Below are 27109 nucleotides of genomic sequence, written 5' to 3'. Positions count from 1 at the left end.
AACACAGTTTATTCTTGAATTATTTTTATTAATTATTGTATTATTTTCCATATAAACAACGGTAAACCTACTTTTGCCCAAGCCTGTATATAAATAATTTGGGGGGAAGTTGAGAAATCACATTTGATAAAGTTATTATAAATAATGTGAGTTGATGTCTAGATTTTAATCTAAACTTCATAGCTCCCCAAATAAACTGAATTTCTCAAGTTAAGTGGAAAGGGCTACACTCTCAATTTCCACCCTTTGGCTATTTCTCACATTCACTTCATTTTTTGTGATATTAGTTTTGTGACACTGGAAGGAAAACATGAATCATTCCGTGGGTTAAAGTATGGTCACTGGAAAAGACTTTATCTGCTCTGTCTTCACATACGAGTACCTGCCTTTTCTTCTCTTGGGTTGATAACTGCACAGATGTACTTTGTGGTCCATTTTCTTCTAACTCATGAGTCAGCTTTGCCTAAAGGTTATTTCAGAAGCCAAGCAGGTGTCATCAAAAGACACTTTGGTGGCAGACAAATAGGTGTCAGTGACAGTGATGTCATCATGCTCTGTGCTGAAGTGATCTGACTCCTTAATGACACTGTAGTTGAGGGCCACGCTGTAGCTAGCGGGTTTCTCCGTTGGCTTCTGCTTACAGTTGCAGAGTTTTCTGAAGGCTGCTCGAAATTTCTGGGACATGAGGTTGTAAATCACTGGGTTGATGGCACTGTTGAGATAAATGCAAATTCTGCAAAAGAGTAAGAACCAATTTTCTTGGAAAGGGCTGGAGAGAAATGAGTTGACAACCACAAGGGTCCGGTAGGGCATCCATAAAAGGGCAAACAGAATTACAACCACTGCCAGCATCTTGGTGACCTATGGAGAGAGACATGGAGAGAAATGCAGTATAAACACAAATAAAAACAAAGCAAAGCAATACCTCCCCCTTTGGTTCCCAAGAATGTAGCCTGAGACAAGAACCCAAGTGTAAGAAGTTTACTTGGGAGATGGTTCCGGGAAGCCAGATTAAGGGTATGGAGGAGAGTGTCACAGAGGAAGAAAAGCCAAAATCAAGTGTGTGTTGTTGAGTAGGTGCCCACTGTGGGCAACTGCAGGTCAAATAGCGGCCTTCAGGGTTATCTGCCCAGAGGAAGAGAGGACAGGCATTTATGTAGTGGCTGCCCTCCCCCCTTTGTTGAGGGGGTACCCTTAGGGCTTTAATGGCCCTGCCCTTCCAGGATTTTCCCTCCTGGAAACTCCTGGGGGCTTTAGAGAGAACCTTGAGGCAGAGAGCGAATAGTCAGGGGATGGTGGGTACCTGAAGTGGGACACTGTCTCCTGGCAGGAACCGTCCACTGTAGCTGTGGCTGAAATCAGTCTTGCTAAGAGGATGTGACACAGGGTGCCAAAATGCATGTCTGTGACAAACATTAGGAGATTTAGGGTCTAATCCCATCTTTACTAACCTCATATGTGATCCCAAGAAATGATCTTAACCCTTCTTTTACCTCACCTGTAACATGGAGCCAATAGTGCTCCCCGACATCAAATGAGGTAACATAGAAGGATAGTGTCTTAAGCCAAAAAGATGGTTATTGAATGTCTATGCGCAGGACACTATACTAAATGCTTTACGTATGTGATCACATTTAAAAAGCTTGAAACCCTCCCAAGTAGGTATTTATTTCCATTTTCTATCTTTCCAATTAGGAAACGGAGGTACAGATGCTGGTCAGCACCGTGTGGGAGCTGTAGAGTCTTGGAGCCGGGATTGGAATGCAGGTCAACAGAAGCCAAAGCTTTTGCCCTTCACACTACACAGCTTTCCTTCAGGGAAAGGGGAGATGGAGGCCAGAGAAAACAAACTCTGGAATTTAACGTGCTCCTAAATTCAGGCAATGCACAGGAGCTAGGACAATAGGTAAGATGAGGTTTAATACCCAAGATTGCCCAGGGACAAGATCACTGAAAGGCATAATTTAGCAGATTCTTCTCTGCCTCACATGCATGCTCAGTGAAAGGCCGGGAGTTGGCCAGGATTCAGAGTTAAATCAACCAGCTTTGATTTTTTTAAGTGGTTTTAAGACCTTAATAAAGTCATTCATCTGTACTTTCATTTCTACGCCTGGAAATACGTCTGATCATATTGTTGCATTTACTCCATAGAGATGCGGAGGAAGTAAAATAATGAATGTGAGAAGGGCTTTGAAACCTTAAAGCTCTATGGAAATTTTACCCTTTTACTAATGACAACATAAAGAGATCATAGTGTTTCCACCATAGGCAGGGTGTATTAAAATTGTAGCAGTGGGGGAGATACTGATTGCTTTTCTTCAAGAGCAGCACTTTGCACATTTAAAAATAAGGTGTCAGTTATCTTTAGTCTCCCACGGAGTTTAAGAAATTTCTGCTTCCTCAGCTCATACTTCCTAAGTGTTCTGCACCTGAAAAATACCCACCAACGAGAAGGAACTGATTCTCCCTCCCTCATCCCTCTTAACCTCTCAGCTGTTTCACTGAAGCCCCCACAAGCAGCCTCTATTTTGTTCTGACATTGAGGGGGATTCTGTTCTTAGAGAGCGTTTTCTGAAAGTTCTTTAATGTAGAAATAAGGACTCCCCACCTAGGCACCTACCCTTCCACTGGCATCTACTATACATTCCGCTCCCAATCTTGTACTTAATCCTGGTTGTAGAACCCATTTTAGTCTCCCATGTGAGAATTCCTCCCTTTTCCCCTAGTCTTCTGATTGTGGGGCTCTATCTTAGCCTTGACCATATCTCTTTCACCCCAGCTAGGAGCTCCCATGAGTCCTGAATTGCAGGAGTAGTGTTCATCTCTTCCTGCTGTTCTTCCTGGCTCTATAGTAGTTGCCTCCTCCCTTGGCTCTCCAAATATCGATTGCTGTAAGACTTCTCATATCTGGGTACACATAGCCTTTATCTCTTTTTGAACCATGACTATCTCTTCTTGAATGACTCCTACTACTTTCTTGCAGTGGCACCTCTGAGGTGTCCATCTGCTCTCAAGTTACTGTGTTTCCCCTTCTTCCAAGGCTCTTGGTCATGTTCTGGAAGCTCTCCCTGCCCTCCTGTTCTGTCTCACTCACCATTCCCTGAGCATCTCTTCTGACTCAGTGCCTGTAGGATAGTTACACTTCATATTTTCCTCACTGGGGCGTTGAGAGCTTGTTCAGTGGGAAGGTTTGGTTTTCACATTGGTAATACCAGGTAATGCCTTCCAGAGATTCTGACTTCTCAGAGGGAAGGAGCTACTCAGTCAAGAGGTTAATTGAAGCCTGATTTTTCCTAAGTAGACTTAAGATTGGGTAAATAGTTGGCCCTAGGAAATCACAGGCTTAACTCGGTGATGACTATTCTGAGCTTTGGAAGGAGTGATAGTAATTATTATCTTTATTGTCATCATCATCACTCACACCCTTGCCTTTGTTTCCTGCCTCGGACCCCAGGTGCTCTGACATCAGGTTACCGCTTCAAACTTGTCAACACCCTTCCGCTCCTTGCCAAGGACCCGGCATCTTACATTTGAGGCTTTCATGATGCCCCATCACAAAGATATGTAAACATCGTCACGTTTAATGCTTATAATAACTCTACGTGTTGGTTGGCCTTAGCTCTACTTTGTGTATGAAGAAGTTGGGGTTCAGGGAGTGCATGTGACTCATCTAAAAACACGTGGGTAGTAAGTGACAGAGCAGTAATTCAATCTACGTCTCCTTAAGCCAAAGACCATCGTCTTTCCTCTAGCTTTGCTCTCCCTATGAAAGCCCTTTGCATTCAGTGATGCAATTTTTACTGTGTCATCCCCATAACAGTTACAAAAACATTTAACTTCTTCTAAGTATAAATCCAACAAACTTATTACTGCTAAATTTCCGAAATTAAAGGTTGAATTTCATCTATCTTTATCTTACTCTCTACAGTTGTCAGGTGGAACATTGAATCCACATTTAATATCTACCTTCTGTTTTCACTTAATGTCAGGGAGGGAGCAACTTCCATTGTCTCAAAGAAAAACAACCTGTTTCGAGGTCAGAATCTCTGCCATGAGCTTCCACAGTTGCCCTCCTCCTCTGCATACTTTGACATCACTCCCAAAACTTTTTATTGCAATGAGATGTATTTGTCCATCTCTCCAATGGACAGTGAGCTTCTTCAGGGCAGGGGGAAAGTTATTCATTTCTTTATCCTCAGGGACTTAGTACCATATGTGATAAAAGATAGTCTTTGATAAATATTGAATAAATTAGGCATCGAAAGAATTATTTCAAAATATGTAGCCAGGATCTTTTTGTGGGTTTCAGTTCTCCAGCATATTGTTAGAAGATTTGTGCAACTACTGTATTTTTTAATATTAAAAGTCTTTTTCAATGGAGATGGATTAATTAGTAAAATGAGTCCTTAATACATTTCAGCTTTTAATTTGAAATAAATTTATAAAAATTTAAAGAGGTGTAAAATGAAATAAATAGAATGATTTTCTAAGGTTGACCCAGAGGAAAATGTCTCTAGTGGGATGATAGAGAAGATATTGAATCCCACTCATTTATTTTTAGTTAATTTCAAATATCTTTGATCGAATTTAATCAATTTCTGAAATGTTCACTAGTGTTTAGTGTAGCCACAGCTTGGATTTTAGCACCTCTTACTCAGTGTGGGAGTAAACACCTAGAAAGGAAATGTCCTAAACATTGTCTTTCATACTCAATTAATTTCACAGTGGTTGCTAAAACCATTTCTGTTGCTATTCTTTATCCCGAATAAAGTAACAAAAATGCTAATTTGCAAATATCTTGGGCCATTATTTGTAAACATTGCTATTTTTGCCAAAGCAATGCGTGGGATATGCAATTATATATAAATAAGTCTTCTTTACAGAAGCCTCTGCCGCGGGTTGGAAGCATCCTTGAGAAGCAGCATGACATAACCATCAAGGGAAAATGATCTCACAATATGTTTTTATTGGGAAGGAATTTTATCCACTCATTCTAAGATTCGTTTGCAGCTCATACTGTGTACCTGTCCATGTCCTGGCCCCTGCGGACTTAATGCAGAAAGGCATTGCCAGTGGTTTCATGTACCTTACACTCTGGCGGGAAGTTATAACGCAATGTGATAAATGCTAAGACGGGAAATTTTGGGTTCTATGGGAGCACCTGATCTGAACTTGGGGTTGAGGGTGGATGGTGAGGGCTTTTCCGTTTCAGTGACACCTGCGCCAAAATCTGAAGGTAAAGAGAGGCAGGAAGAGCGGTCCTGCAGAGATTTGGGGGGTGTAGTGATCAGGAGGCACGAGGTAGCAGGCGTACCCTGGGAACCAGAAGTAATTTAGTCTGCGAATTCCAGGTGCTGACCATGTAAAGACGTGGAGCTTTCTCTTTCTCCAGGAAGCTTGCAGACACCATTACAAAGCCATCATTTTTATATGATGAGAGGATGTCACACTCTGTAGGGTGCTTGGCTTTCCATTGCCAGGGCAGAAGGGGGGGCGCAGCTGCCAAAGCAGACAGAGCTGCAGGGCAGAGGGTTTTCTGAAAAGGTCCTCTCAGTGGAGCATTTGTCAGCCAGGAAGCAGACCAGCCATTTTTGTGGAGTATATTGAAGGCCAGACATAGAGGCAGAAAAATCAGTTGATTAAAATGTAGTGTGTAAAGAGAGAGATTGCCAGCAGAGATGGCTAGGAAGAGCAGAGTGGGAACAGGACGGTCTAAGGGCTGGACGAGCTTCTGTCCTTGACCACCACGGTGAAGGGTCACCTTTTTTGTGAGGATTAGGTTGAAATATTGAACACAAGCCCAATATATATATATATATATATATATATATATATATATATATATATATATATATATATATAATCTTTATTATATTTAATTGTGTGGAATGGTGGCATATAGTTCTCATAAGAGTTTGGATTCAGTCCTTTCAACTCACCCTTCTGTCACCTTTATCGCCTCTAGATAAAGACTTTATTTAGGAATCTTTTTCTTTCTTTTAAAAATTTGAACTGGATAACTTTCTGTCTGATGGTGAAAGCCGAGATTACGGCTCCTTGGGTGGGCACAGCTCAGCCCTGCATATGTGTGCTGCATGTGGACAATCAGAAGCTAACTAGAGTCTCCATCCTAGCCTTCCGAGAAACCTTGTATTACTAACTGCCATCACTTTTACTAGTGCTATCACTTTCACTGCAAGTTCTAAAACTGTTAACTAGCATTTGTATATTGCTTTTATTCTAAAGCGTTGCGTTTACAGAAAAATTGCACACCTCCAGTTCTCCAGTAAAATCACTAACATCACCAACTGCCAAGTGTGAGAGTGTTTCTTGAGGAAAACGGACAGGAGCTCTGCACCCAAGTCCGATGTGGGGTGAGCCCTCAATGCTTATCTGGGTTTTTTTTAAGAGCAAAGTTAGAAGCACAAACACACGAAGAGTGGGAAGAAGTGCTGGAGCGTTGAGCTGCTCCGGTTAGTGGTTCAGGCCTCACCTGAGAGAGAGACCCCCGTGGTCGTGAGCCTCACTTTCTGAGACCCTCCGAGAGAGGTGCCACACGGGGACTGCACAGGACTTCTTACCATGCTTCCATCTAGACTGAGGAAGAGATGAAAATGGGGGGTGTCCCAATCTGACAGTGGGAACTAGCAGATGAAAGAGAAGGGCCTTAAGGTAGAGGACACGCCGGCCACAGGCCAGGCACTGTGCTCGGTACGATCTTCCTAACAGTCCCACTTGACCTGCATCTCAGGGAGTAGCACTGATGCTGACAATGACAAAGCCACACGCTAATGGATAAAAGCCACACTTTAAGAACATGTAGATTTGACTCCAAAGTCTCCTCTTTACTAAAATACCTTGAACCTGGGGAAGACAGATACTTATTTTCTGAAGTTAAAGGCTGGCGTTGGTGAAGGCCGTTGGTGAGAGTGCACCCTCTCTACCCAAGGGTGGCCGCCTCAGCACCAACAAAGACGTTTCTGCTTGCACTGCGATACCAAGACCCGATGAAACACATTTTTTGAATGTGTCTGATTTCAAGGTTCTTCCGCTCAGAGCGGAAAACAGCTGCGTGCCAGGTAACATTTGTAACTAGACGGGAGGACTGGGTGCAGGACTTGCCGCAGCATCAGCAACTGCTCGCGGGTGGAGGTGTCCGTATTGATCGCAGCCTGATCACTGTGCCGATGAAAAGCTGGCTCCTCTCCTGCGGCCTGGATGTTTTCTTGTTCACGGGAGGCGGATATTTGGAAACATGCTGGGGGCGGAAGAACTCAGCTGGCAGAATTGGAATTCAAAATTATAATACCATCTTAATTTAGAAATAGAATGTCCTCCTGAATCCTTGCATGGGCCGTGCTGGGACGACGCTGCAGCTCACCTGTCCTGGGCTGCATGTGCTATTTAGCGTTTTCTAAATGTTCTCTCTCCCAGGCAAATTACTGGCGCCTGATTCGGCTCATGTCCTAAAACATCAGCTTTGGTTTCCTTACCTTTGCTCCCTAGGGCATGTTTACTTCTCCTGGTCGTTTTTCTCATTGGAACCAGGCCTTAGGAATGCTGACTGAAGCATGGGTGCTGGCTCTGAGCTGGGAACCTGCGACGCTCCTGCGAAGACACGTGCTTCCCACGCTCGGCTCCCCCTGTGCTGCTCTGGCTGTGCCACAGGGCAGCAATCCCTCAGCTGCTCCCGCCGCAGGGGATGGAAAATCAATGGGAATGTTTTAAAATGTAAAATGTGAATGATGGAGGGGGAGGGAGGTGATCTCTAAATAGAAGGAAAGCTCTCAGGGCTGCCAAATGTTTAGTGGGCATTTAGTTGTTTTGCTTCCGTGGGGCTGAGTGTACCTGGGAGACAGCCAACTCCTCCTTTCGCGGCGTTTCTCCCGAGGGAGACTGCGTGTGCCACGCTTGTGCCCGGCTGGAGTTACAGAGCTAATTTTCTAGCTGTCCTGAAAGAACTCACAGGGACAACTGAAATGGCGGTGGTTCATTTCTTTCCTCCAGCAAGCCATAAATCCAGCATTTTCCACTGAGTTTAGCTTCCCGATGTGCAAAACATGGGATTCAAAATCAGAAGACTTGGTTTGAAGTCCCAGCTTTACCACTCATGGGCACTCAAAGCCTTCTGAGTCTTGGTGTCTATAGTTAATATATGAAAATATATGTTTGAGGATGAACCACAAGGAAGACATAAAAACACTGTGTAATGTATATGAGAACTTTCTAATATAAAGGGCTGATGTACTTCCCAGCTTGTCTTGAAATCAGCATCCCTGGTGAGGAGTGCTAGTGTTACTACCTTGTGCTAACCTAACAGGTTGAACTTTCCTGTTTTTGGCAATTTTGTGGAATCCAAACATATTTATTTAATATGTATTTATCATTTATTTCTAGAGCACCTGTCATGTACCGGGGCCAGTACTAAGTATCCAATATTTTCACAAGTAAACTTTTAAATAGAAATAGTTCAGGAGTCAGCAAACTTTTACCATAAAGGACCAGATAGTAAAATAGTTTAGCTTTTGTGAGCCATACACCTGCTCAACTCTGCCACTGTAACGTGAAAACCTCCGTAGACAACACATAATCGAATGGGCCTGGCTGTGTTCCATTAAGGGTTAAAACTTTAACTAGAGTTAAGCAGTAGAGCTAGATTTGGCCCATGGCCATAGTTTGCCAACCAATGGAAGAGTTGAACACTTCTAGTAGAACTGACAAGTGACATGTAACTCATTTCAAACCATATTGTGGATTTATGGGTAATTTTCCAAGTTTTTCATCTTTTTATCCACCAAGCCTATGAGAAATACTGGCTCTCAGCTTGTGGACCAAAGTTTTGATTTTTATATTTTATTTCTCTTATGACGAAATCATGGTTTGTGTTGCCTCTCTAAAATATATCACCTCAAAGTGCAATGGTAACACTATGTTTTCAGTAGTTCTGCAAGCTACTTCCTCCGAAGATTATCAGGTGTGGTGAAGAAACTGGGCCAGGAGCCAGTCGGAGAAGCTGCACTTTGGGATCAATGGTAGTTCGCCCACCTGGCCCAGAGCAAAGCGGGCCCTTGGGTTTTTTTGTTTTTGCTTTTTAATCAGACTCTCCTAATTAACTAATGTCAGCGACTCCTCTCTCACAGCAGTCACCCTGTGTTGAGACCCTGGCTCTGCCACTTACCAGCTGTTAGAAATTGGGCCCGTGACTATTTCTGAGTCTTAGTTTTCTGTTCAGGAAAAATGGTGAAAGAAATCTTACCTAATTCCCAGGGATTTTGTGGATAAATGAGATAATGTATACCAAGCTCTTACACTAGTGCTTGGAACATAGTAAATGCTAGAAAAGCAAGAGCTGTTTTGGAAGCTAACAATAGAAAACACTTGTGACTTACTGTGTCTCAACCCCTGTTCTAAGTGCTTCATTTACATATTAGCTCATTTACATCGACAATAGCCTTGTGAGGAAGGTACCATCTTTATCTCCATTTTACAGAGGAGGGAACCTGTATACCACCTACAGGTGGTAAAACGAATTTGATCCTGACAATTTGCTCCAGTCTGTGCTTTAACCACTCTGGCGGTCCCCCAAAAGATGGAAGCCTCTTGTCTACCTGTCCCTAAAAGAGCAACGGTTTTTTATTCTCCAAGTGAGAATAGATGGAGATGTTATACTTTCTCTTACAAAAATGAGAGCTAATTTTGTATTTGGGTAAAAGAACATTCATCCCAAACCTCTCTCAATGTCTGACCTGCCTAGGGGTCCCATTCCCACCACTGGGAAATGTTTTGGTTCTGAATGAGAAGGTAGAATGCTTTTTCTCTTAGAATAAGTGTTATAAGGTTTATGAAACATAACTGAATAGTGTCACTAATGCTATATATACTTCCTGTGCAAAAAAGCCAATGACTTATGTAGGCAGCCTGGTGGTTTTACATTGCATTAATGGGGCAAACTCTGCTGTTTCGGGCATTGATTTATAAATGCCATTTACTAGTATCGTGCATATAGAATCAAAATAACACTGCACTTTGGAAATGGCTATTTATTTGGTATCTCTAACTACCTTATTTAAAATCGTACCCCTTCAATGGCAGCATTTCATATCCTTCTTACCTGCTTAATTTTTCTCCTAAATCTGATATGTCACAATCTGTTACCTCCCTCTCCCCCTTAAAATGTAAATTCTACAGGACAGGGATTTTTGTCATATTTGCTCATTACTGTGTTCCCAGGGTCTAAAACAGTGATCAGAATGTTCAAGCAGGTGTTCAACACATTTTGTGGGATGAATGGATCCATTACATTGTCATATGTAAGAAGTTCCCTTTTTCTTAGGCAGATATAGCCCACACTGTACCTCATCTCTGAGATACTAGTACCGTAGTCAAGTGTGTGAGAAGGTAGAGCGTAGTGTTGCTATCAGAGGCTTGGGATTAGGTGCTAGAATTAGACTCTTTGTTCTTCCATTTTTTGGACTGGGTGACCTTGAACCTAATGTGGCTAGATCTCAGGTTCCTCACCTTTAATGTGACAGCCCTGGCTGATGGGGCTCAGTTGGTTGGAGTGTCCTTCAGTGCACCAAAAGGTATTGGGTTTGATTCCTGGTCAAGGCACATAACCCGGGTGCAGGTTCTATCCCTGGTAGGGGCACATGTGAGAGGCAGCCAATGGGTTTCTCTCACATCGATGTTTCTCTCTCTCTCTCTTTCTCTCTTTTCCTCTCTCTAAAATCAATTTAAAAATTAAAAAACCGGAGATGATAAATTATACCTATGCCATCAGTGAAAAGGAGATGATGTGTGAAGATCCCTGAGCACCATGCCTGGTGCACAGTAAGAGTTCATAAATATTACCTATCAGAAATGTTAATAAACTGCAGACACCTATGCAGGTGGGACAGACTATTTTTTTTTCAGGTTACCTTCCAGGTGGGAGGAAGCCCACACAAGTAGCCTTAACTGAAGAGTCTAAGCTAGAATATTTAAACAGTGACTCTTGAAATGGGATGGGAATTTGTGTTGGGATGTGCTTCTGCTACAGGAGGTAAAGCTTCCTGCTCCTCAGGGCTTTGGGAGTGAAATAAAAGTTGACAAATTTACAATACAGTACCAAGATGTAATATGTTCAAATCTTTATGATGATTGTAAACGTGGCATAGCTGAAATATTGGCTAGTTAGTACACAAGGAAGTCACTGCTCATTACCGAGGCTCCTGCACAGAGCGCTTCCCGTAGCCCGGCTGTAACAGTTCACCAAGACGCTTTACTTCTGAATGCAGGCATTTCTCTTCAGGGGAAAATGACTTCGTGAATTTCATTCTAGCTAATCATCATACTCCAAGTTGTCTTTATGATAAATTATTGGTGTTTTGAAAGAATACGTTATATTCTAAACAACTTGACTCTATTTTTAATATTGAGATCCTACTGGGTTGGTTTAGCTGAGGCAGAAAGGTGACCTTACCAGATCAATAGAATTCTAATTATAATAGCTTTACTTTATAACTCCTTAAAAGACAGCAGCATTGTATAAAAGTGGCTTACGTTTAAGTATCAGTTTGTAAAAATTAATGAACCTTCTTTCAGTGCTACGAAGAGCTTCTTAATGACCATTAAAGATTATTCGAGAAGATAATTCATACTGTCACAGCCCAGAAATTTCCTTCTTTTGACTAACTGGGCGTATTAGGAACATGAGTTTTCTTCCAGTGCCACAGTTTTCATGATTAAAGAAAAAAATTCAAGACTGCCTCTCTACTTGTAGTATAAGCATGGATAACTGTCTATTTTAAAACAGGTTTAGAATGGGCACAATAGGACTGATGGGATTTAATAACCTCTCTTGACTAATAATTCTGAGGAAATGGGTGGAGTTGGGGAGGAGCAAGAAACAGAAACTGTTATTCATTAGCTTAAAAGCCACAGTCAAAAACTGCAGTTTTCTACCTATCTGAGTTTTGGATCTGTGTTGGATTTCAAGTGGTGGGAACAATCTCCTTGAGTTGGGAGAGGTCCCCTAAGGAATAAACAAACACCCTTCATGATGCTGAAGTGGGAGAGTAGTGCTCTGAGCCTCTCTGCGAGCCTCTCTGGCTTTTAGCTTTAGTGTCTCCAGGGTCTTGTGAGCCATCAAACTCAAGAAAAGTCAAGCACCCTTGGTCCTGTCAATCCTTATTTATTATTTGCACCTTATGCTACCATCTTTCTTAGAGCTAAAGTCAGTAACAAAGTCAAGTCAAGAACCGTGTGGGAAATGGAATGGGTTGCTTTTGTCACAAGGCTAATTGCTCTTGAGTGTGCTTCCAGAATCCTTCAAAGATAAATTGGAGAGAGCCAAGATGTTTGAGGGAAGACAAAACAGGCCGTGAACACCAGATCTGCCAGCTAGAGAGGCTGATAAAGGAGAGACCTGACTTAAGACTGTGAGGACAGAGTTATTGCCATGAGCTGTTTCTGTTCACCATGGTTTTGAGTAAGGGATTTATTGAGGCACCTGACTTCTATCCACTTGGAGGCAGGGCTTCAGATGGAACTTTTTCATGAATGTAGAAATCGCTGCCTGTGGGACTGCATCAACCCCCATACAGCTCGGCCCTTACCACCAGGTCCTTGCCTCAGTGGAGGGAATGAAGTGCTAAATGTGAAATTGTAATGATTGTGGGCACGTTGTCACAACAGTAAAGGAAACAAACAGAACAATGAAATGGCTCATCTAAACAGGACACCAACTGTAAAGAGCATCAGGATCAGCGCCTCTGATTGTCTAAACAAAGGGATGCATTTCCCCTTATTTTCTAGAGGTGTTTACTGGGAATGAGTCCCAAGACAGGCCCACTGGGAAGTGTTTAGATGCTGCTAAGGAATTCAGAGCACCTGTAATTTACTACTGCACCAGGTTAGTTTTTCTAAGCATGAATGGGACTGAATCCTGTGATCATTCAACCTGTCACCTACCTCTCATTTCCCACCATAAGTGACCAAGCCCCTCGATGACTTTCCGTTCTATTTCCCTGCAAAAGCAGAGACCGGCTTTCAAGAACTCACCGCTTCCTGCGCCACAACCTAAAGCTGATCTGTAGCCACAATCCTCCTTATCTCTTCTCCTTGCATCTTACGTGTTCCTTCTCTAATTCACTCGCTTATCCATTTATTTGTTTGGCATTAATTGGATACTTCTAGGTGCCAGACACTGTGCTGGGTGCTGCAAATGGATCAGTGAATTAGACACAACCCCTGCTGACAGCAAATGAAAGATACCCCCTTTTCTCTCCAAGGTAAATTGTTTTGCCTACCGTCTTTATGGTATTCCTCCTGGCCTCTCAGGAACTGTGCTCTATCAAAATTGGATCTTGCTTATGTATCTGCAAATAATTCCTCCCATGCTACTAGCTCTTTTCCATAAGGATTTAACAGGCTCAGGTTTCTTCTGTCTTAAGAAGTAAAATAAAATAAAACAAATCAAAGTACTCTTATTTTTCCCGGTCCTTACTGTACCCCCCTTTCATAATCAAATTTCTTAAAACTGCTGTCTACTCTTATTCTCTGTCCAGTCTCCCCCTCTCATCAATTCACTCACCAACCCCATGAAATCTAATTTATTCCTCCCAACACTTTATGGAATCTGCACTTACAAAGGTTATGCTTTGCCTTGTAATCTCCCAGTGACTTTTTAAAAAATATATATATCCATAATATAATGTAATATAATATAACATAATATAATATAATATATAATCAATACAATATAATATAATAAATCAATAAGATTTCAGAGAGGAAGGGAGAGGGAGAGAGAGATAGAAACATCAATGATGAGAGAGTCATTGATCGGCTGCCTCCCGCAGGCCCCTGACTGGGGATCGAGCCCGCAACCCAGGCATGTGCCCTGACTGGGAATTGATCCGCCATCTCCTGGATCCCAGGTGGATGCTCAGCTGCTGAGCCACGCCTGGCCAGGTTCCCAGTGGCTTTTCATAGCCTTTAAAATGTTGTCCAAATCCCTCAATATTTTATATAAAGCCTGTATTTCCTGGTCCCTGCTTACCTCATTAGTCTCATCTTTTGTTGTCCAGCCCTAATGAGCTCCTTAAAGTTCTCTGGACTGACTGTATGCTTTTGGGACCCCTGACCTTCAAGTCTACAATTCCCACTGCATAACTGTCTTCCTTCCCATCTTTACCTACACAACCACTATTAATTTGCAAGGCCCAGCTTGGGCGTTTCCTTTTCCAAAAAAAGAAACCTCTTCCCAAGCCATCCAGGTCAGGTAACACTAATCCATGCTTTTCCTTACAATAACACTTATTCTTTTATGACTTTATTATCAATTTACTTTCCTGTTTTTCCTATTAGACTGTTAACTTTTTGTAAGCGGGTGCTGTTTTGTATCCTAGTACCTAACATAGTGCCTCGTATACAATAGGTTCTCAATAAAATCATCAATGAGTAGGTGAAAATCTGTCCTCGCTTCCACTGTTTCCTATTTCACATAACACTTTGGAAGGGATTGTAATAATTTAACAAGATCACCTTTAGTTGCAGGATAATACCAACTCTGTACACTGCAGTTGGTTTATACAAAAGTTTTGACTTGATTGATGTTAACGTGTTCACGGAGTAGTCTAATTGATTCATAAAGATGTGCCTGGGAGGTCCTTCCTAGCATTTGATCATTTCTGTTAAATATTTTTCCTGTAAATTCACCCTGAATCTGAGCCTATTTCTATCTTTCCTGGTAGAGCAGAAAATATCCTCTTGCATGCTTGTCTCCCCCCTTCCCCTCCCACATTTTCTGTATGCATAATCTTTCAAACGTGTGCCAAGTAGAACCAGTCATAAAACCGAACCCCTGTTGGAGCGAACATGGCAGGGTGTCAATCTGCATATCGGTGGAGGCTTGAGTCACTTAACTTTACCAATGATCTTTAAAATGAGCGTCACGGGGAGCTCTGCATTCACCCTGCCTCTGCCTCTCTAACTCCCACGGTGGTGCCACATCTCTGAATCACCTCCTTGTTTTCTAAGCTAAGAGCTGCTGCCTTCAGAAAATATGCCGAGTTCTTCCATAATCATAAATCCCCATAAAACTCAAACAACAAAGGCACTGACTAGAGAGGCAGGGGATGTCTTACTTATTTGCAGCAACTGTATAATTACATTCAGGCAATGAATGCTTCCAAGGGATACAGCCAAAAGTCACCAGGGTTGTTCATGAAAGGTTGCAGCATTTTCTTTTCCAAAATGACGTTATCTGTTTTTATCTCAACTAAATATGACTGTCAGGTGTCTTACATTATTCATCCTATTTCATATGCACATGTACTTAGCCCTATTTAATTTTCTGAGCTAATTTAATTTTTAGTTATTCAAGTTCTTCCCATGTGCCTCTTGTGAATCTCTGAAGAGCTGTGTTTGATTCTAGTGGCAAGACCATGACTTCTCAGTTTTAGATAAATCCACTTCTTTTTTTTTTCCACTTTGAAAAGAAAGCACATTTTAATGACCTGCATGTAAACATTTTTACCATTTTGCACAATTTATATTTGTAGAGGAATTCACTGTTTAAAATTTAACACAAAACGTATTTGTTGAATGATGGATGAATACATTCATCACTACTACACTACCTGAAATCCTGCAATATCCCTATTTCTTTCTCTTTTTAAAAATATGTTTTTATTGCTTTGAGAGAGAGAGAGGAAGAAAGGAAGAGGGAGAGAGACAGAAACATCCATCAGTTGCCTCCTGCACGCCCCCTACTGGGGATCAAGCCCACAACCCAGGCATGTGCCTTGGCCGGGAATCTAACCTGCGACCTCTTGGTGCGTGTTTCGGAACAACGCTCAACCAACTGAGCCACACTGGCCAAGGCACAATATCCATATTTCTTATAGGTTTAAACTCAGCATCATTATCATGGCACACTGGGGCATTTATATTCAGCTCTCAGCATACTTTTCCAAACTCATCTTCTCCCTGTCCCCAACATGCCACCGACAAGCGGTTTCTCAAACTGGCCACGCTCTCCCACGCATGCCCCAGCCACAAGCATCCTGCGGCCTCACTTGACCTCTTATTTCTATCCCACTGTCTCGCAGATCACCCCTCAGAGCAGGCTTTCCTGACCTCCGCTGGAAGGCTCTGGTATTTCTTCCTCCCTGTCGCAGCATTTTGTCCTTGCATCTGCACAGAACACCATGTTGCTGAAGCAATTTGTCCAGATGTCTCTCCCACCAGGCTGTGTACCCACAGTGGCTCAAACACCGTCCAATTCGTATTTGTGTCCACAGCGTCATGGTGCCCAGGGACATGTGGATAAACGACAGAACCAGTAAAGACTGGATAGAAAGAATGAGAGAGATGACAAAATCAAATCTGACTCAAAAGATTTCTTTTTCAGGAGACAGAAAATAGAATTGGTAAGAGAAATGCTGAGGGAGAGACGTTAAAATCTCCAGGTGACGGTGGGGATGTGAAGTGTAGGTTGTGAGTGATCAAGATCAGGTATGCGGATCTGGAAATCATTAGAATAATGGGGGAAAGGTATGACTAAGGTTGAATTTTAAAAGAGGGAAGGACAGACTGACAAAAGCTGAGTTCTAGATGAAGCTTTACATTTAGGAGGCTAGAAGAGAAATGGAGTGTTTGCTAGAGAAAAAATGACTGGTTTTCCTCTCTTGGAACATGGCCAGAGGGCCAAAGACAGCGTTTTATTGTAGGCTCTCAGGTGGGAAAGAAAGTAAAGAAGGAAGAATGATCCCAGGACAAGAGAAGGTTCAGTCAACAGAGTAAATGGATAAACTATATTCCTTGAAGAACTTATTCATCCATCATTCAACGAATACATTTTGTGTTAAATTTTAAACAGTGACTTCCTCTACAAATATAAAATGTGCAAAATGCCCTCCACAGTGAGGGAGCTCCCTTGGACAAAAAGGGGCAGAGATGCAGGGGGATGGCACCTGTGGGAAGGAAAACAGTGAGCAGAGCTATGAAGACAAGAATAAATCTGAGGGCTTCTAGGTGTCTAATTTTCCTAAAACAATTTGTACACATCACCTTCTTTCAAAACGAAACATCCCCCGAAGTCCTCTGACTGGCTCTCAAAGCCCATTAAAACCTGACCTTTCATCATTTTTCTGGCTTTGTTCATCCATTATTTCTGTAACTCAACACACAATTATTGAGCACCAATTCCACGCCAGGCGCTGCTCTAGAGAACTCACCAGAGCCTCTATCTTATAGAACGGCAGTAAAGTATGAATGATCACTATTGAAAAACAATTGGGAAATACAAGTTCCCGCTGTTCAGTGTGCAGACGAGGCAAAAACGAAAGGGTGAGCACTGCACTTAAGGCTGGAGAACCAGCCCCCGACAAAGGCAGAGTCACTTCTGCTCTTGCATAATGAACAGGCACTCACCAGGCCAAGGGGGAAAACAAGACCTTCCAACCAACAGCAGTAGTCACTTACTTAACCAAGCTGAGCCCAGTGCAAGATCTGGAAAGCCCTGTGTGTCATCGAAGGCATCTGAAAGCACTGGGGAACCACTGAACGCCTCTGACAAGGGCAGTGGCAAATGGGATTTGACTTTTGGGAACTTTTCTCCTAAGATTGTCAACCCCGAACCAGGGAAATAGAAATACTTCTTGCAAGCCAAGCAAGAAGCAAAGAAGGCTTGAGTTAGGAGGTAACAGTAGGGAAGGCTAGGAGCGATGTATGTGAGTCAAGTCTGTGGAATTTAACTATTAATTTGGCTGATGAATGAGAGAAGTTTCTAAAGGGAGTCCCAGGTTTTTAGCTGGGGTGACTGGACAGGCAGAGGCATTATTAAGCCTTGCACAGAAGAGAAGAAGAGAGGTCTTATCTATATTTATTACTTCCCCATAGATTCAGGCATGTCTGTTAGGTCAGATTCTTCCAAATACCAAGCTCATTTATACTTTGCCACTTTGCTCATGGAATTCCTGTTTCCCAACAGGAATTTATACAAAACTTAAATTATTATTTGAGTTGCCATGTTTCTAAGTCAGCCTGACCTGTCTGGAAGAGGGAAATCTCCCCAAAAAGCCAAATCCACTAACAAGCTCACCACCATCCCAGCTAGCAGCTAGTTTGGCTATTCTGGAACTCAAAAGGGATTGAATAAATTCCTTTCATTTATTATATGTAAAATTATATATGACACACAAACAGAAGTGTACTGATAGATATTTAACAATTGCCTCACCACAAAAAAGGGAGGGACCCTGAGTTGTCGTATTTGTTGATTTCTGCAATGAGAGCACTCCAGCCATGGCCAATTTTAAACAACCAGTGTGATGTCACTGAAAAACCAGTGTGATGTCACTGGGAAGAGATGCTAACAACCTGCACTTGTAAAGCCTATATTCTCCGGCTGTAACACAGGACGGCATATATAAGCTTTTAGGAGCCTACAGTATGTCAAACTCAGTGCTGAGGGCACTGGGGATGCAAGGCCTTGCTCTTAAGGATGTTAGTGGCAGTAGAAGGACCAACAGGCTAACAATTAGGACACATAAGGATTATTAAACCAGAAGTATACGCAAAGTACTGTAAAAGCATAGGTAGGACTCCTAACATACATAGTTATGGCTGAGCATTCAGGTGTATAAATCTGCCTGAGAAATTCAGGGAAATATTGATGGGGTGCACTGGGGGCAATCATTTGATCTTAGATTTGAAAGATAACTCAGAGTTTGCCAGATGAAGGGCATTCCAGCCAAGAGACAGAGAGAGTTCAGAGAACTACAAATAATCCAATATCACTGGAGCATAAAGTGTAACTTAGGAGAGCCAGAGAGATGAGGCTGAGAACATAGGAAGGAGCCAGGATCTTATTTGTTATGCTGAGGAGTTTACACTCTAGGCCTCAGGGAGCTCTAAAGATCATTTTAGTAACAGATCTCTGTGTGAGAGAGAGATGTTAGTGAGCAGTGTGCAGAAGGATTGGGGGCGGGGGGGAGTGGGAGTCAGAGAGGCTGGTGAGGTGTGTATTGGACTAAAGCAGCTGACATATGGTGAACTGGGACAATGGTAGTGTGATGGAGGACGTCAGAGGTGAGAATAGGAGCTGGAAGCAGCAGGACTTGGCTAGTACTGAGATTTGCACTTGAGTGGGACAGAAAGGCACTTAGAGGGACTCCTAGGCTTTTTGCTTGGGAACCAAAAATAGGAAAGAAGCAAAGAGGTAGGGGTTTATCAGGGGGAAATAATGGGTTTAGTTTTAGATCCATTGAATTTGATGTACTTCCATGAGGTCCAAAAAATGACTAAGTCAGGGTCAGGAGATGCCTTTGCTAGAGCTGTCTATGGAGACTGACAGGTGGTAGCTGTGCCAACGGGGGTGGGTGAAAGTGGGTATCATGACAAAGGGCAGGGCTGGGGAGAGGCGGGAGTCAGATGCCGCAGGGCCACAACCTGGTTCCGAATTCCCTCACTAGGCGATTCCCTTTTGGGTTCAAGGGACTTGCCCCCTTTCCTCCCTCCCTCCCTCCGTATCGCTGCCTGTAGACAGTCTCCCGTCTCTAAGGCCCTGCTGAGGGCCACGAGCTCCATAAGCTCCCTCCGTTCCCCCATGTCCCTTCCCCCTCACTGATGTGTGTCCCTGTTGCAGAACATAATGGCCCTTTCGGGACGGTCCGTGTACATGGCCGGCAGTGAGCTCCTGGAAGGTGAGGAGCTTGTCTTCATGCATCCCTGTGGCCTCTACATGTCTGCCCATGCTAAGTGCTTCGGAGGCTGCTTAAGTAAATTGAGGATGATGTTGAATATAAAATGACCTACTGCAACATTTTACTTAATGCTGACCAAGACCTAGCTTTATACCTTTCCCCCTGCCCCCAACTCATTAAAAAAAAAAGTAAAGGAGACTGATAACATAGATACAGCCCCCCCTTCATCTGTTTGGAACTTGGGATATCTGTGTGCAGTATGAAGAATTCACAAGAGGGTACATAAAAAAGTGTAAAATAGTTTGTCATTTTCAAGGTTAGCAGATTTTATGGTGTTTTTTTTGTGTGTGACCAAATTGAGAATTCTGAAGGAGTGCAGGCTTTCCTCTTTTGTAGGCATTTAGGAAAATTAATTTTTCTTTGCTAGCAAAATTATGGCTCAAAGTTGCAAGTATAAAATTGGAAAAAAACAATGTGTGTTCACCTAACCAAAGGACACAAAGCATCTAACTGCAGGGGATTGTCATTTAGTCATTTTATGGATATGCACAAGGTCTTTACTCATATAGAATGTGAATCAGAAAATGTAAAGCTGTTTTTAATAATAAAAATAAGATGGCTCACTTAGATATCTGTGTGCTAAGTAACAAAAATTGTGTTTTTTTCCCCACATAGAGATCTTTATACTATTAAGGATATGATTGAACCCAGCCAAGTGGAACAAATAAAACAATTATAAATGAAAGATGGGCCTGTAAAAACACTATAAAACCAGTCCCAGTGAACTTGAGAAACCTCTATTTTAGGCCTAATGCTGAAGAGTTTTGTATCATTAATTTACCTTGTAAGGTGAATCATTGATTAAGCTACCCATAACACTTATGGGACTTTATGCTCCCAAATATCAATCCTACTGTCTGGTATTCCACCATTATGCCTTTTTGTCTCCCCCCCCCCCCATTTAAAAATACGTTTTTATTGATTTTAGAAAGAAAGAAAGGGAGAGAAAGAGAGAGAAACATTGATCGGCTGCCTCCTACACGTCCCCGACTGGGGATCAAGCCCGCAACCTGACAGGGAATCGAGCTGGTGTCGTTCTGATGGGATGACACTCATCTGACTGAGCCACACGGACCAGGGCTCCCTTTGTGTGTTAAAGTTTTTTTCTTGTTTAAAATTTCTTCTTTAAAAAGTAGATAGCAACAGAGGTAGGAGTTGGAGGGAGGCAGGGGAGAAGAGAGAAGACACATGAGGCCTTTATCTGAGTGTCCACGAGCACATCATACTATAGGAAATTGCTTAAGAGAGAGATGGGAGGCTGCCTAGGGGATGGAGCTAGATCCCTGAGGACAGGAGTGAAGGAAGGCAGCTGGCGGGGCAGGCGGGAGGAGAGCAAGCATGAACTTTGTCTGATGCATCTCTTGATTTGAACAGCGACTCTATGAGTAATTGTTATTCCCACTTTAATGATAAGAAAACTGAGGTTGAGAGAAACTGACTCACAGTCTTACCCATTTTTCTGTGCTATTCTCCTTGAGAATATGAATTTTAACATTTTTCTGTAAAACCAGGATATAAAATTATGTCCACTATGTATATGTACTGTCTATAAAACAGAGCAAGTGAAAACATCAGCAAAAGAATATAACTAAATGCTAATAAATCGTGGTTTTAAGAGGTGGGGTAACTGGCTGTTTTCTTATTCCTAGTTTTCTGTGTTTTTCATAAAACACATGGTGGGTTTTATACTGTCATCACAGTAACAATGGCAACAACCAAAGGTATGTGTTGCTTTTTAAAAAGCACACCTGCTTTTGTTTCTTGGGACACCAACATTCTTCTTGTAAGGTAGAAGGCATTTAAGAAATTTATGGACACAAAGGCTGTTTGGTATTTCAAAAGCTTGTTTCGTTACATAAAACCCATAATAAAAATTTGGCCATAAAGTCTTAAAGCCTCTATTTGGGTTATGTCACAGTTCCCCCACCAGTTACGCTGACAGAAAAGCAAACTACATTAGAGTGACTCAAATGAAAAGCAAACGAGCGGCGTGATCACTAAAGTATCGTGCAGACCCTGCGCCCGTGGAAAGCTAGTGCTCGAACGGGATGTGTTTATCCGAATGATAGCCCTTTGGAGGCACCAGTTTTTGTTGCCTCCAAAATATCAAAAGATCCAATCAATTCCTTTGAAATGGGCAGTTAATAATAGAGACACTTTATCTCCACAATGCTGAGCCCCTGAATCGACTGAACTGAGAGTATTTTCGCAGTGTGCACATACAGCTGAGATGTGACCAATCATCACTTAAACTGCGCCTCTTCAACATCAAAGGGACCAATAGTCATGCAAGAGATTTAGTCAATCAGAGAATTCTTTTGTCTAGGCAATTCCAAGCCACCAGTTTGAGTAATTTACTTCATTGAATTTACCAAATACTTATTTAGTTTTCCAAAATATAACTAAGTCTCTGAGTAATAGGAGAAGAAAAGAGGCTGGCCTGGGTTTTCTGCATAGAGGATGTAAGTTAAAAACAAACAAGCAAACCTCACATTTGTCCCTTACATATAAATGTGCTTTTATTTCTCTTTTAAATGTAGTTCTTTTAGGCTATGCATTTTTTTACTTTAATAACTTGGTTAGAAAGACCTGGCCTGGAAAGGATATTTATTAAAATGTGAATTAAACTTGCCTGAAAGAAAAAAATGCAGAGAAAACATTAAAATAAAAGTCCTTAGGTTATATACAGAAGTGGAGGTTTGACCTTCTAAAGATTTAAGAGAAGATTTATTTCAGAAGAAGAAAAAGCCAGATGAAGGGTCACTGCTTTTGGACAGAACTTCACGGCTTCACGCCCACGCGTCCGGGGCACCGCTGGCCCAGGCTCAGGACGCTGGTCCTCAGTGAGTCACCCTCTCTGCGGCCCTTGGCTCTAACATGTGCACCTCTCACCCGTGCTTCCTTTGAAACATCTCCCCAGTCCACTCCTTGCTTTTTCCTGATAGAGAGTCTTACAGCCTCACTCCTGAATCGCTACCACCGGCTTCAGAATGGCCCTTTGGTGCCACCAGCCTCGAACCCTCCAAATCTGCCTCGCCCACAGCTGGCCGAGCCACCGGCCCCAACGCCACTTCCCTCATTTCGGTTCCCTGCCCACCATCCTACTCTTTGCTAACTCTGCAATGAGTTCAGTCTCCTTTCTCTGCCTGATTGTCGGGATCCCCCAAAGCCCACACCCCCTCTCTCCCACACAAACACCCATCAATCCTATCTCGCCCTTCACTACTCCCCCAAATACATCATTCATTTTGGTCAACGAGTCACTCCATCCCATAAAAATCACACCCTATGTGCTCCTCCCGTCCCCTCTCCCAATCCGTACCCTTCGCATCCCAGCCACATCCTTTTTGTGTGGAGGGCTGTCTCTCCTGACTTTTACTTTCCAAATTATCCCCGTCTTTCAAATGCCTTCTCCAGTGCCACCTCTTCCACGAAGCCTTCTCTGATCTCTCCAGCTTCAGAATTTCCTTTCTTTTCTCTATACTCCCATCCTATCTATAATTAGGAAAAAATTACATGACATAGTACTTGAGTACAATCCTATTGATTTATATGTCACCCCGTATTTCTCTCTGAGGGTGTTATTGGTATTTGTAACAGGCACTTCATTGCGTAAGACTCTCTTGCACGCTTCAGGACATTTGGCATCTCTGGCTCCGGATGCTCACTGGTGGTGATGTTATTGTGACAACCCCAAATGCTCTGAGTACATTTCCAAATGTCCTAATTATTAAACATTTCCTTAGAGACGTTACTGTATGGTATCACACCTGTTTAACAAACAACCTTTGTTTAAATGGCAAATGTATATTTTAAAGAATAAATCTGTATTTATTTTATTTTTATTGTTGACTCTATTACAAATGTCCCTCATTCCCTGACCCTTTTGCTTCCTCCCACACTATACCTGCCAGCCTCCCCCACCCCCCCAGGCCTTCTCCATGTTATTATATGGGCTAGGCATATATGCACATATATTCTTTGGTTGAACTTTTCCTGTCCTCTCCATTCCCTTCCCCTTGGAGATGTTCTGGTCTGTCCCATGTCTCTATGCCTCTGGTGCTATTTTGTTCATCAGTGTATTTTGTTCTTTAGATTCCATATATAAGTGAGATGGTGTGATATTTGTCTTTCTCTGACTGGATGTATTTTCTTAAGAGTTGCCAACATACTAGAACTTTAGGAAGGAGGCTGGTTAGCACCCGGGTGCTAATCACCACTCCATTTTAGGCATCTTTCGTAAGATAGTTCCTCGAACCCTTATAACCCTGGATGTTGCTATTTGCCCTCCCTTTATAAATGAGAAACTGAGGCACAGGGAGTTCTGCTTATCTGGGAGCACACAGCTTGATTAGAACTCTGGCACCTAAGCTCAGGATTGTCTGGAGCCCAATTTTTGGCTTTTCCTTCTACTACCCAGCCTCTGTAAAGACTGCCTATCTGCAATAGCTTTGAAATTAGAGTGTGAACATGTAACAAAATTAACAATTTAAAGCACATTACTAATGCTATTAGGTACTAATGACTGTAATTGAAAGGAAGGAAATATTAGAACAGACAAACAATATTTCAGAATTTCTAACAAGAATATCAGTTGGAGTCTAATGAATAATTTTACTCACTGACATTTCTGCTGCAGACATTAACCCACGTCTGGTCTCTAACTGAGATGTATATATTCTTTGCTGTCTTATTGTATTTGTTAATGTTTGTCTTGGCAGATGGTCAGCAGTTCTCTCTGAATTTCCCTTAATCGAGTTTTGGGTAATAGACTGAGACACACCTTGTATTAGGTAGCACTGCTAGACCCAAAGCAACAGGAATCTAAGAGCTGGCAATAGTTGCTCAGTCTTCCCTTTCTATCATCTAAGTATCTTCAATAATGGATGTTATATAAATCAAGCACCACAGCATCATTTAAGATGCTGCAAATATCTCTTTTCAGTTACAATTCATTATTCATCTCATGTATATTGAAAGCACATACATTTATTAGTAGCTTACTGCACTTGTGCCCAAGTGTCCAATTATAATTCTTCTAATATCAGCTAATCTAGAGTTTAGGAAGTAGTAACACAAATGACCCATATGCATGCTTTAAAAGGTATACTCAGTTCTATCTGTGCACACAGGAAGAATTGGATTCTCTGCACACACACACACACACACACACACACACACACACAACACCAACCCACTTGAAAGAGCCAGTATTGTTGACTTCAAGATTCCTTTTTCAGCTTTGAGAATAAATGTTTACCATGTGTTTATTTTGTTTAGCAAAGAAAGAAAAGGAACTAAAAGCTAAGTTCATAAGCAACTTAGAACAACTGTGTAAATATAGATAAATATGTATATGATATAAAAGTAGTTTGTTCTATATTGTCTTATAAACCACATCTACTGTCACAAAGTTGTACTTCATTCACTAGCAAGACTGATTCAGATGTAATCTCATGGGGATTCAGGTGATCTGAAAGCATAAAGGGATTTTAGGTATGCTTAGCAGGAAAAACAGACCTTTTAAAAAAATGCCATCTTTTTTTTGTAACAAGTTGAGCTTGGTGTTAGCCATTGTATTAGAACATTTCCTGAGCAAAGTGCATTTTCAGCTTCTGCAGGCTGAGACCCTTTGCAGGGAACAGGGGGAGAGGGTGATAGAACCTTTCCCACTAGGACTACAAAGGCAGGTCCAGGAACCCCTCTCAGTTATGTGCCTCCGTCTCGAGCAACTACAGAATGGTGAGAAAAGTTTCATTATTGCTTTGTCTCATCTTTTCTCAGACTATCTTGTCAAATATTTGCCTTGCAATAGAAGTCTTAAAGATATCCACCTGTCCCCTACAGAAGCCAGAAAGGGTACAGATATTTTGATAACATTTCCCAGAGAGGTACAAACGTTTTAAAGGTAGATTTCTAGGGCTTCTGTTTATACTTCCTTATATTTTAATAACACCTGAACTGGTACCTGCTGATGTGCTATCAACATCTCCCCCTCTATTTTTAGATCTTCATTTGCTTTAGAGATGGATTTAATACGTAAAGCAGAAGCTTACACTGTGAAATGTTTGCGTGATCATATTTTGGTTTAAGCATCAACTGAGAAGGGCAAAGTTAATCCCATCTCACAAGGAACTCTAGCCCACATTTCCTCTGTGGACCTGGAAGTGCAGATGTGCTTACCTGCTTCCTCGAAGACACCGTGCTGTTGAAACACCTGTTAGAGGTCTTTGAATTCAAGTTCTTGTTCTGATGAGTTGAGTCATTTTTCCACGTCTTAGAGTTTTCTTTAGGATCTGAAGGAATGGGGTTTAAGAAGAGGATCCTAGCTATGAATCCATAGAGGACAGTGGCCAGGATCATCGGCACGACATAAAAGACGGCAAAGTCCATTAGGTAAATAGGTGAGTAGTAATTTCTGGAGATCTTGTAGCCACAGGACACCACGATAGCATCTTTGTAGGTGCTAATATTGAGATCCAGCAAGAAGAACCAGAGCATGCAGTAAATGGATGTGAAAGCCCAGACAAAGATGATGATCTTTTTGGCTCTGGAAAACGTGCAGAGAAACTGGGCTTTGATGGGGTGACAGATAGCTATGTACCTCTCAATGGTGAAGGCTGTGATGGAGCAGGAGGACGCATTAATGCCCAGGTACTGGAGGTATGTAATGCAGAGGCAGCCGGCATAGCCGTAGACCCAGGAGCCGTAGATACTGTCTGTGATGTTGGGCAGGCCCGCGGCCACCAGGACCATGAGATCGGCCACGGCCAGGCTCACCAAGTAGCAGTTTGTGGGGGTCCTCATGTGCTTGGTTCTCATGACCACCAGGACGACCATGATGTTGCCCACGATGCCCAGGCCACAAATCATGAGCACAAGTAAGATGGTGACCACCTGGTATTCTAGGGCCACCACTGCTCGTGGCTGAAGCTGTGTCTGGTTCAGTTCGCTTACTGTCTCGTTTTCCATCGTCAGTGGCTTGAGGTCTCTCTGAAGCGCTTCTCAAAACATCCTCTCACAGCGTCCTGTCTTTGTCACAGCGCTGGTCCCCCCCTGGGAAGAGTAATAGTCCATATGCATTCACAGCCTCCCTGTGTTGGATCAAGACAGTGACTGCCCGGTAACCCTCACTTTCTCACTCCCCCCCCCTTTTCTGCAAGACTAGGGCTCATGCGTACTTCTGAAAACTCCTTTTCTTGCAACTCTACAATAGGATGGAGTAACTGTTTTGTCCAGCTTACAGTAAGAGGGACCAGTTTCCTCTCCACGGAGAAACAGAAAAGGGTCCCTGTTTTGAAAGAGTGTTTACAGGGTAAACTGAACAATATCTGCTCATTGAAAAGAAATACCAAGAA

The 27109-nt window shown here is 42.4% G+C and overlaps 1 protein-coding gene across 1 annotated transcript; it reads right to left on the bottom strand.

Moving 5' to 3' along the window:
* TRHR (thyrotropin releasing hormone receptor) lies at positions 1-26756 on the bottom strand. Its single transcript, XM_016224260.2, has 2 exons — positions 25935-26756; positions 1-861 (listed from the first exon to the last, which is right to left on the bottom strand). Exons 1-2 carry the CDS (start codon positions 26721-26723, stop codon positions 454-456), a joined length of 1197 nt encoding a protein of 398 aa, XP_016079746.2. The 5' UTR covers positions 26724-26756; the 3' UTR covers positions 1-453.
* Positions 26757-27109: the final 353 nt, after the last annotated feature.

This window comes from Miniopterus natalensis, chromosome 16 (assembly GCF_054644295.1).
Source record: "Miniopterus natalensis isolate mMinNat1 chromosome 16, mMinNat1.hap1, whole genome shotgun sequence".
In the NCBI taxonomy this organism is placed as follows: domain Eukaryota; kingdom Metazoa; phylum Chordata; class Mammalia; order Chiroptera; family Miniopteridae; genus Miniopterus; species Miniopterus natalensis.
Note: the sequence above shows the minus strand (reverse complement) of the source record. Positions and strands in the feature narration are given on the sequence as shown.

Excerpts from the sequence above, each read along its gene's own strand:
- TRHR (XM_016224260.2), bottom strand. The coding sequence starts at position 26,723 with ATGGAAAACGAGACAGTAAGCGAACTGAACCAGACACAGCTTCAGCCA. Across the intron at positions 862-25,934 it reads CGGTGTCTTCGAGGAAGCAG|GTCACCAAGATGCTGGCAGT; the intron begins GTAAGCACATCT and ends CTCTCTCCATAG.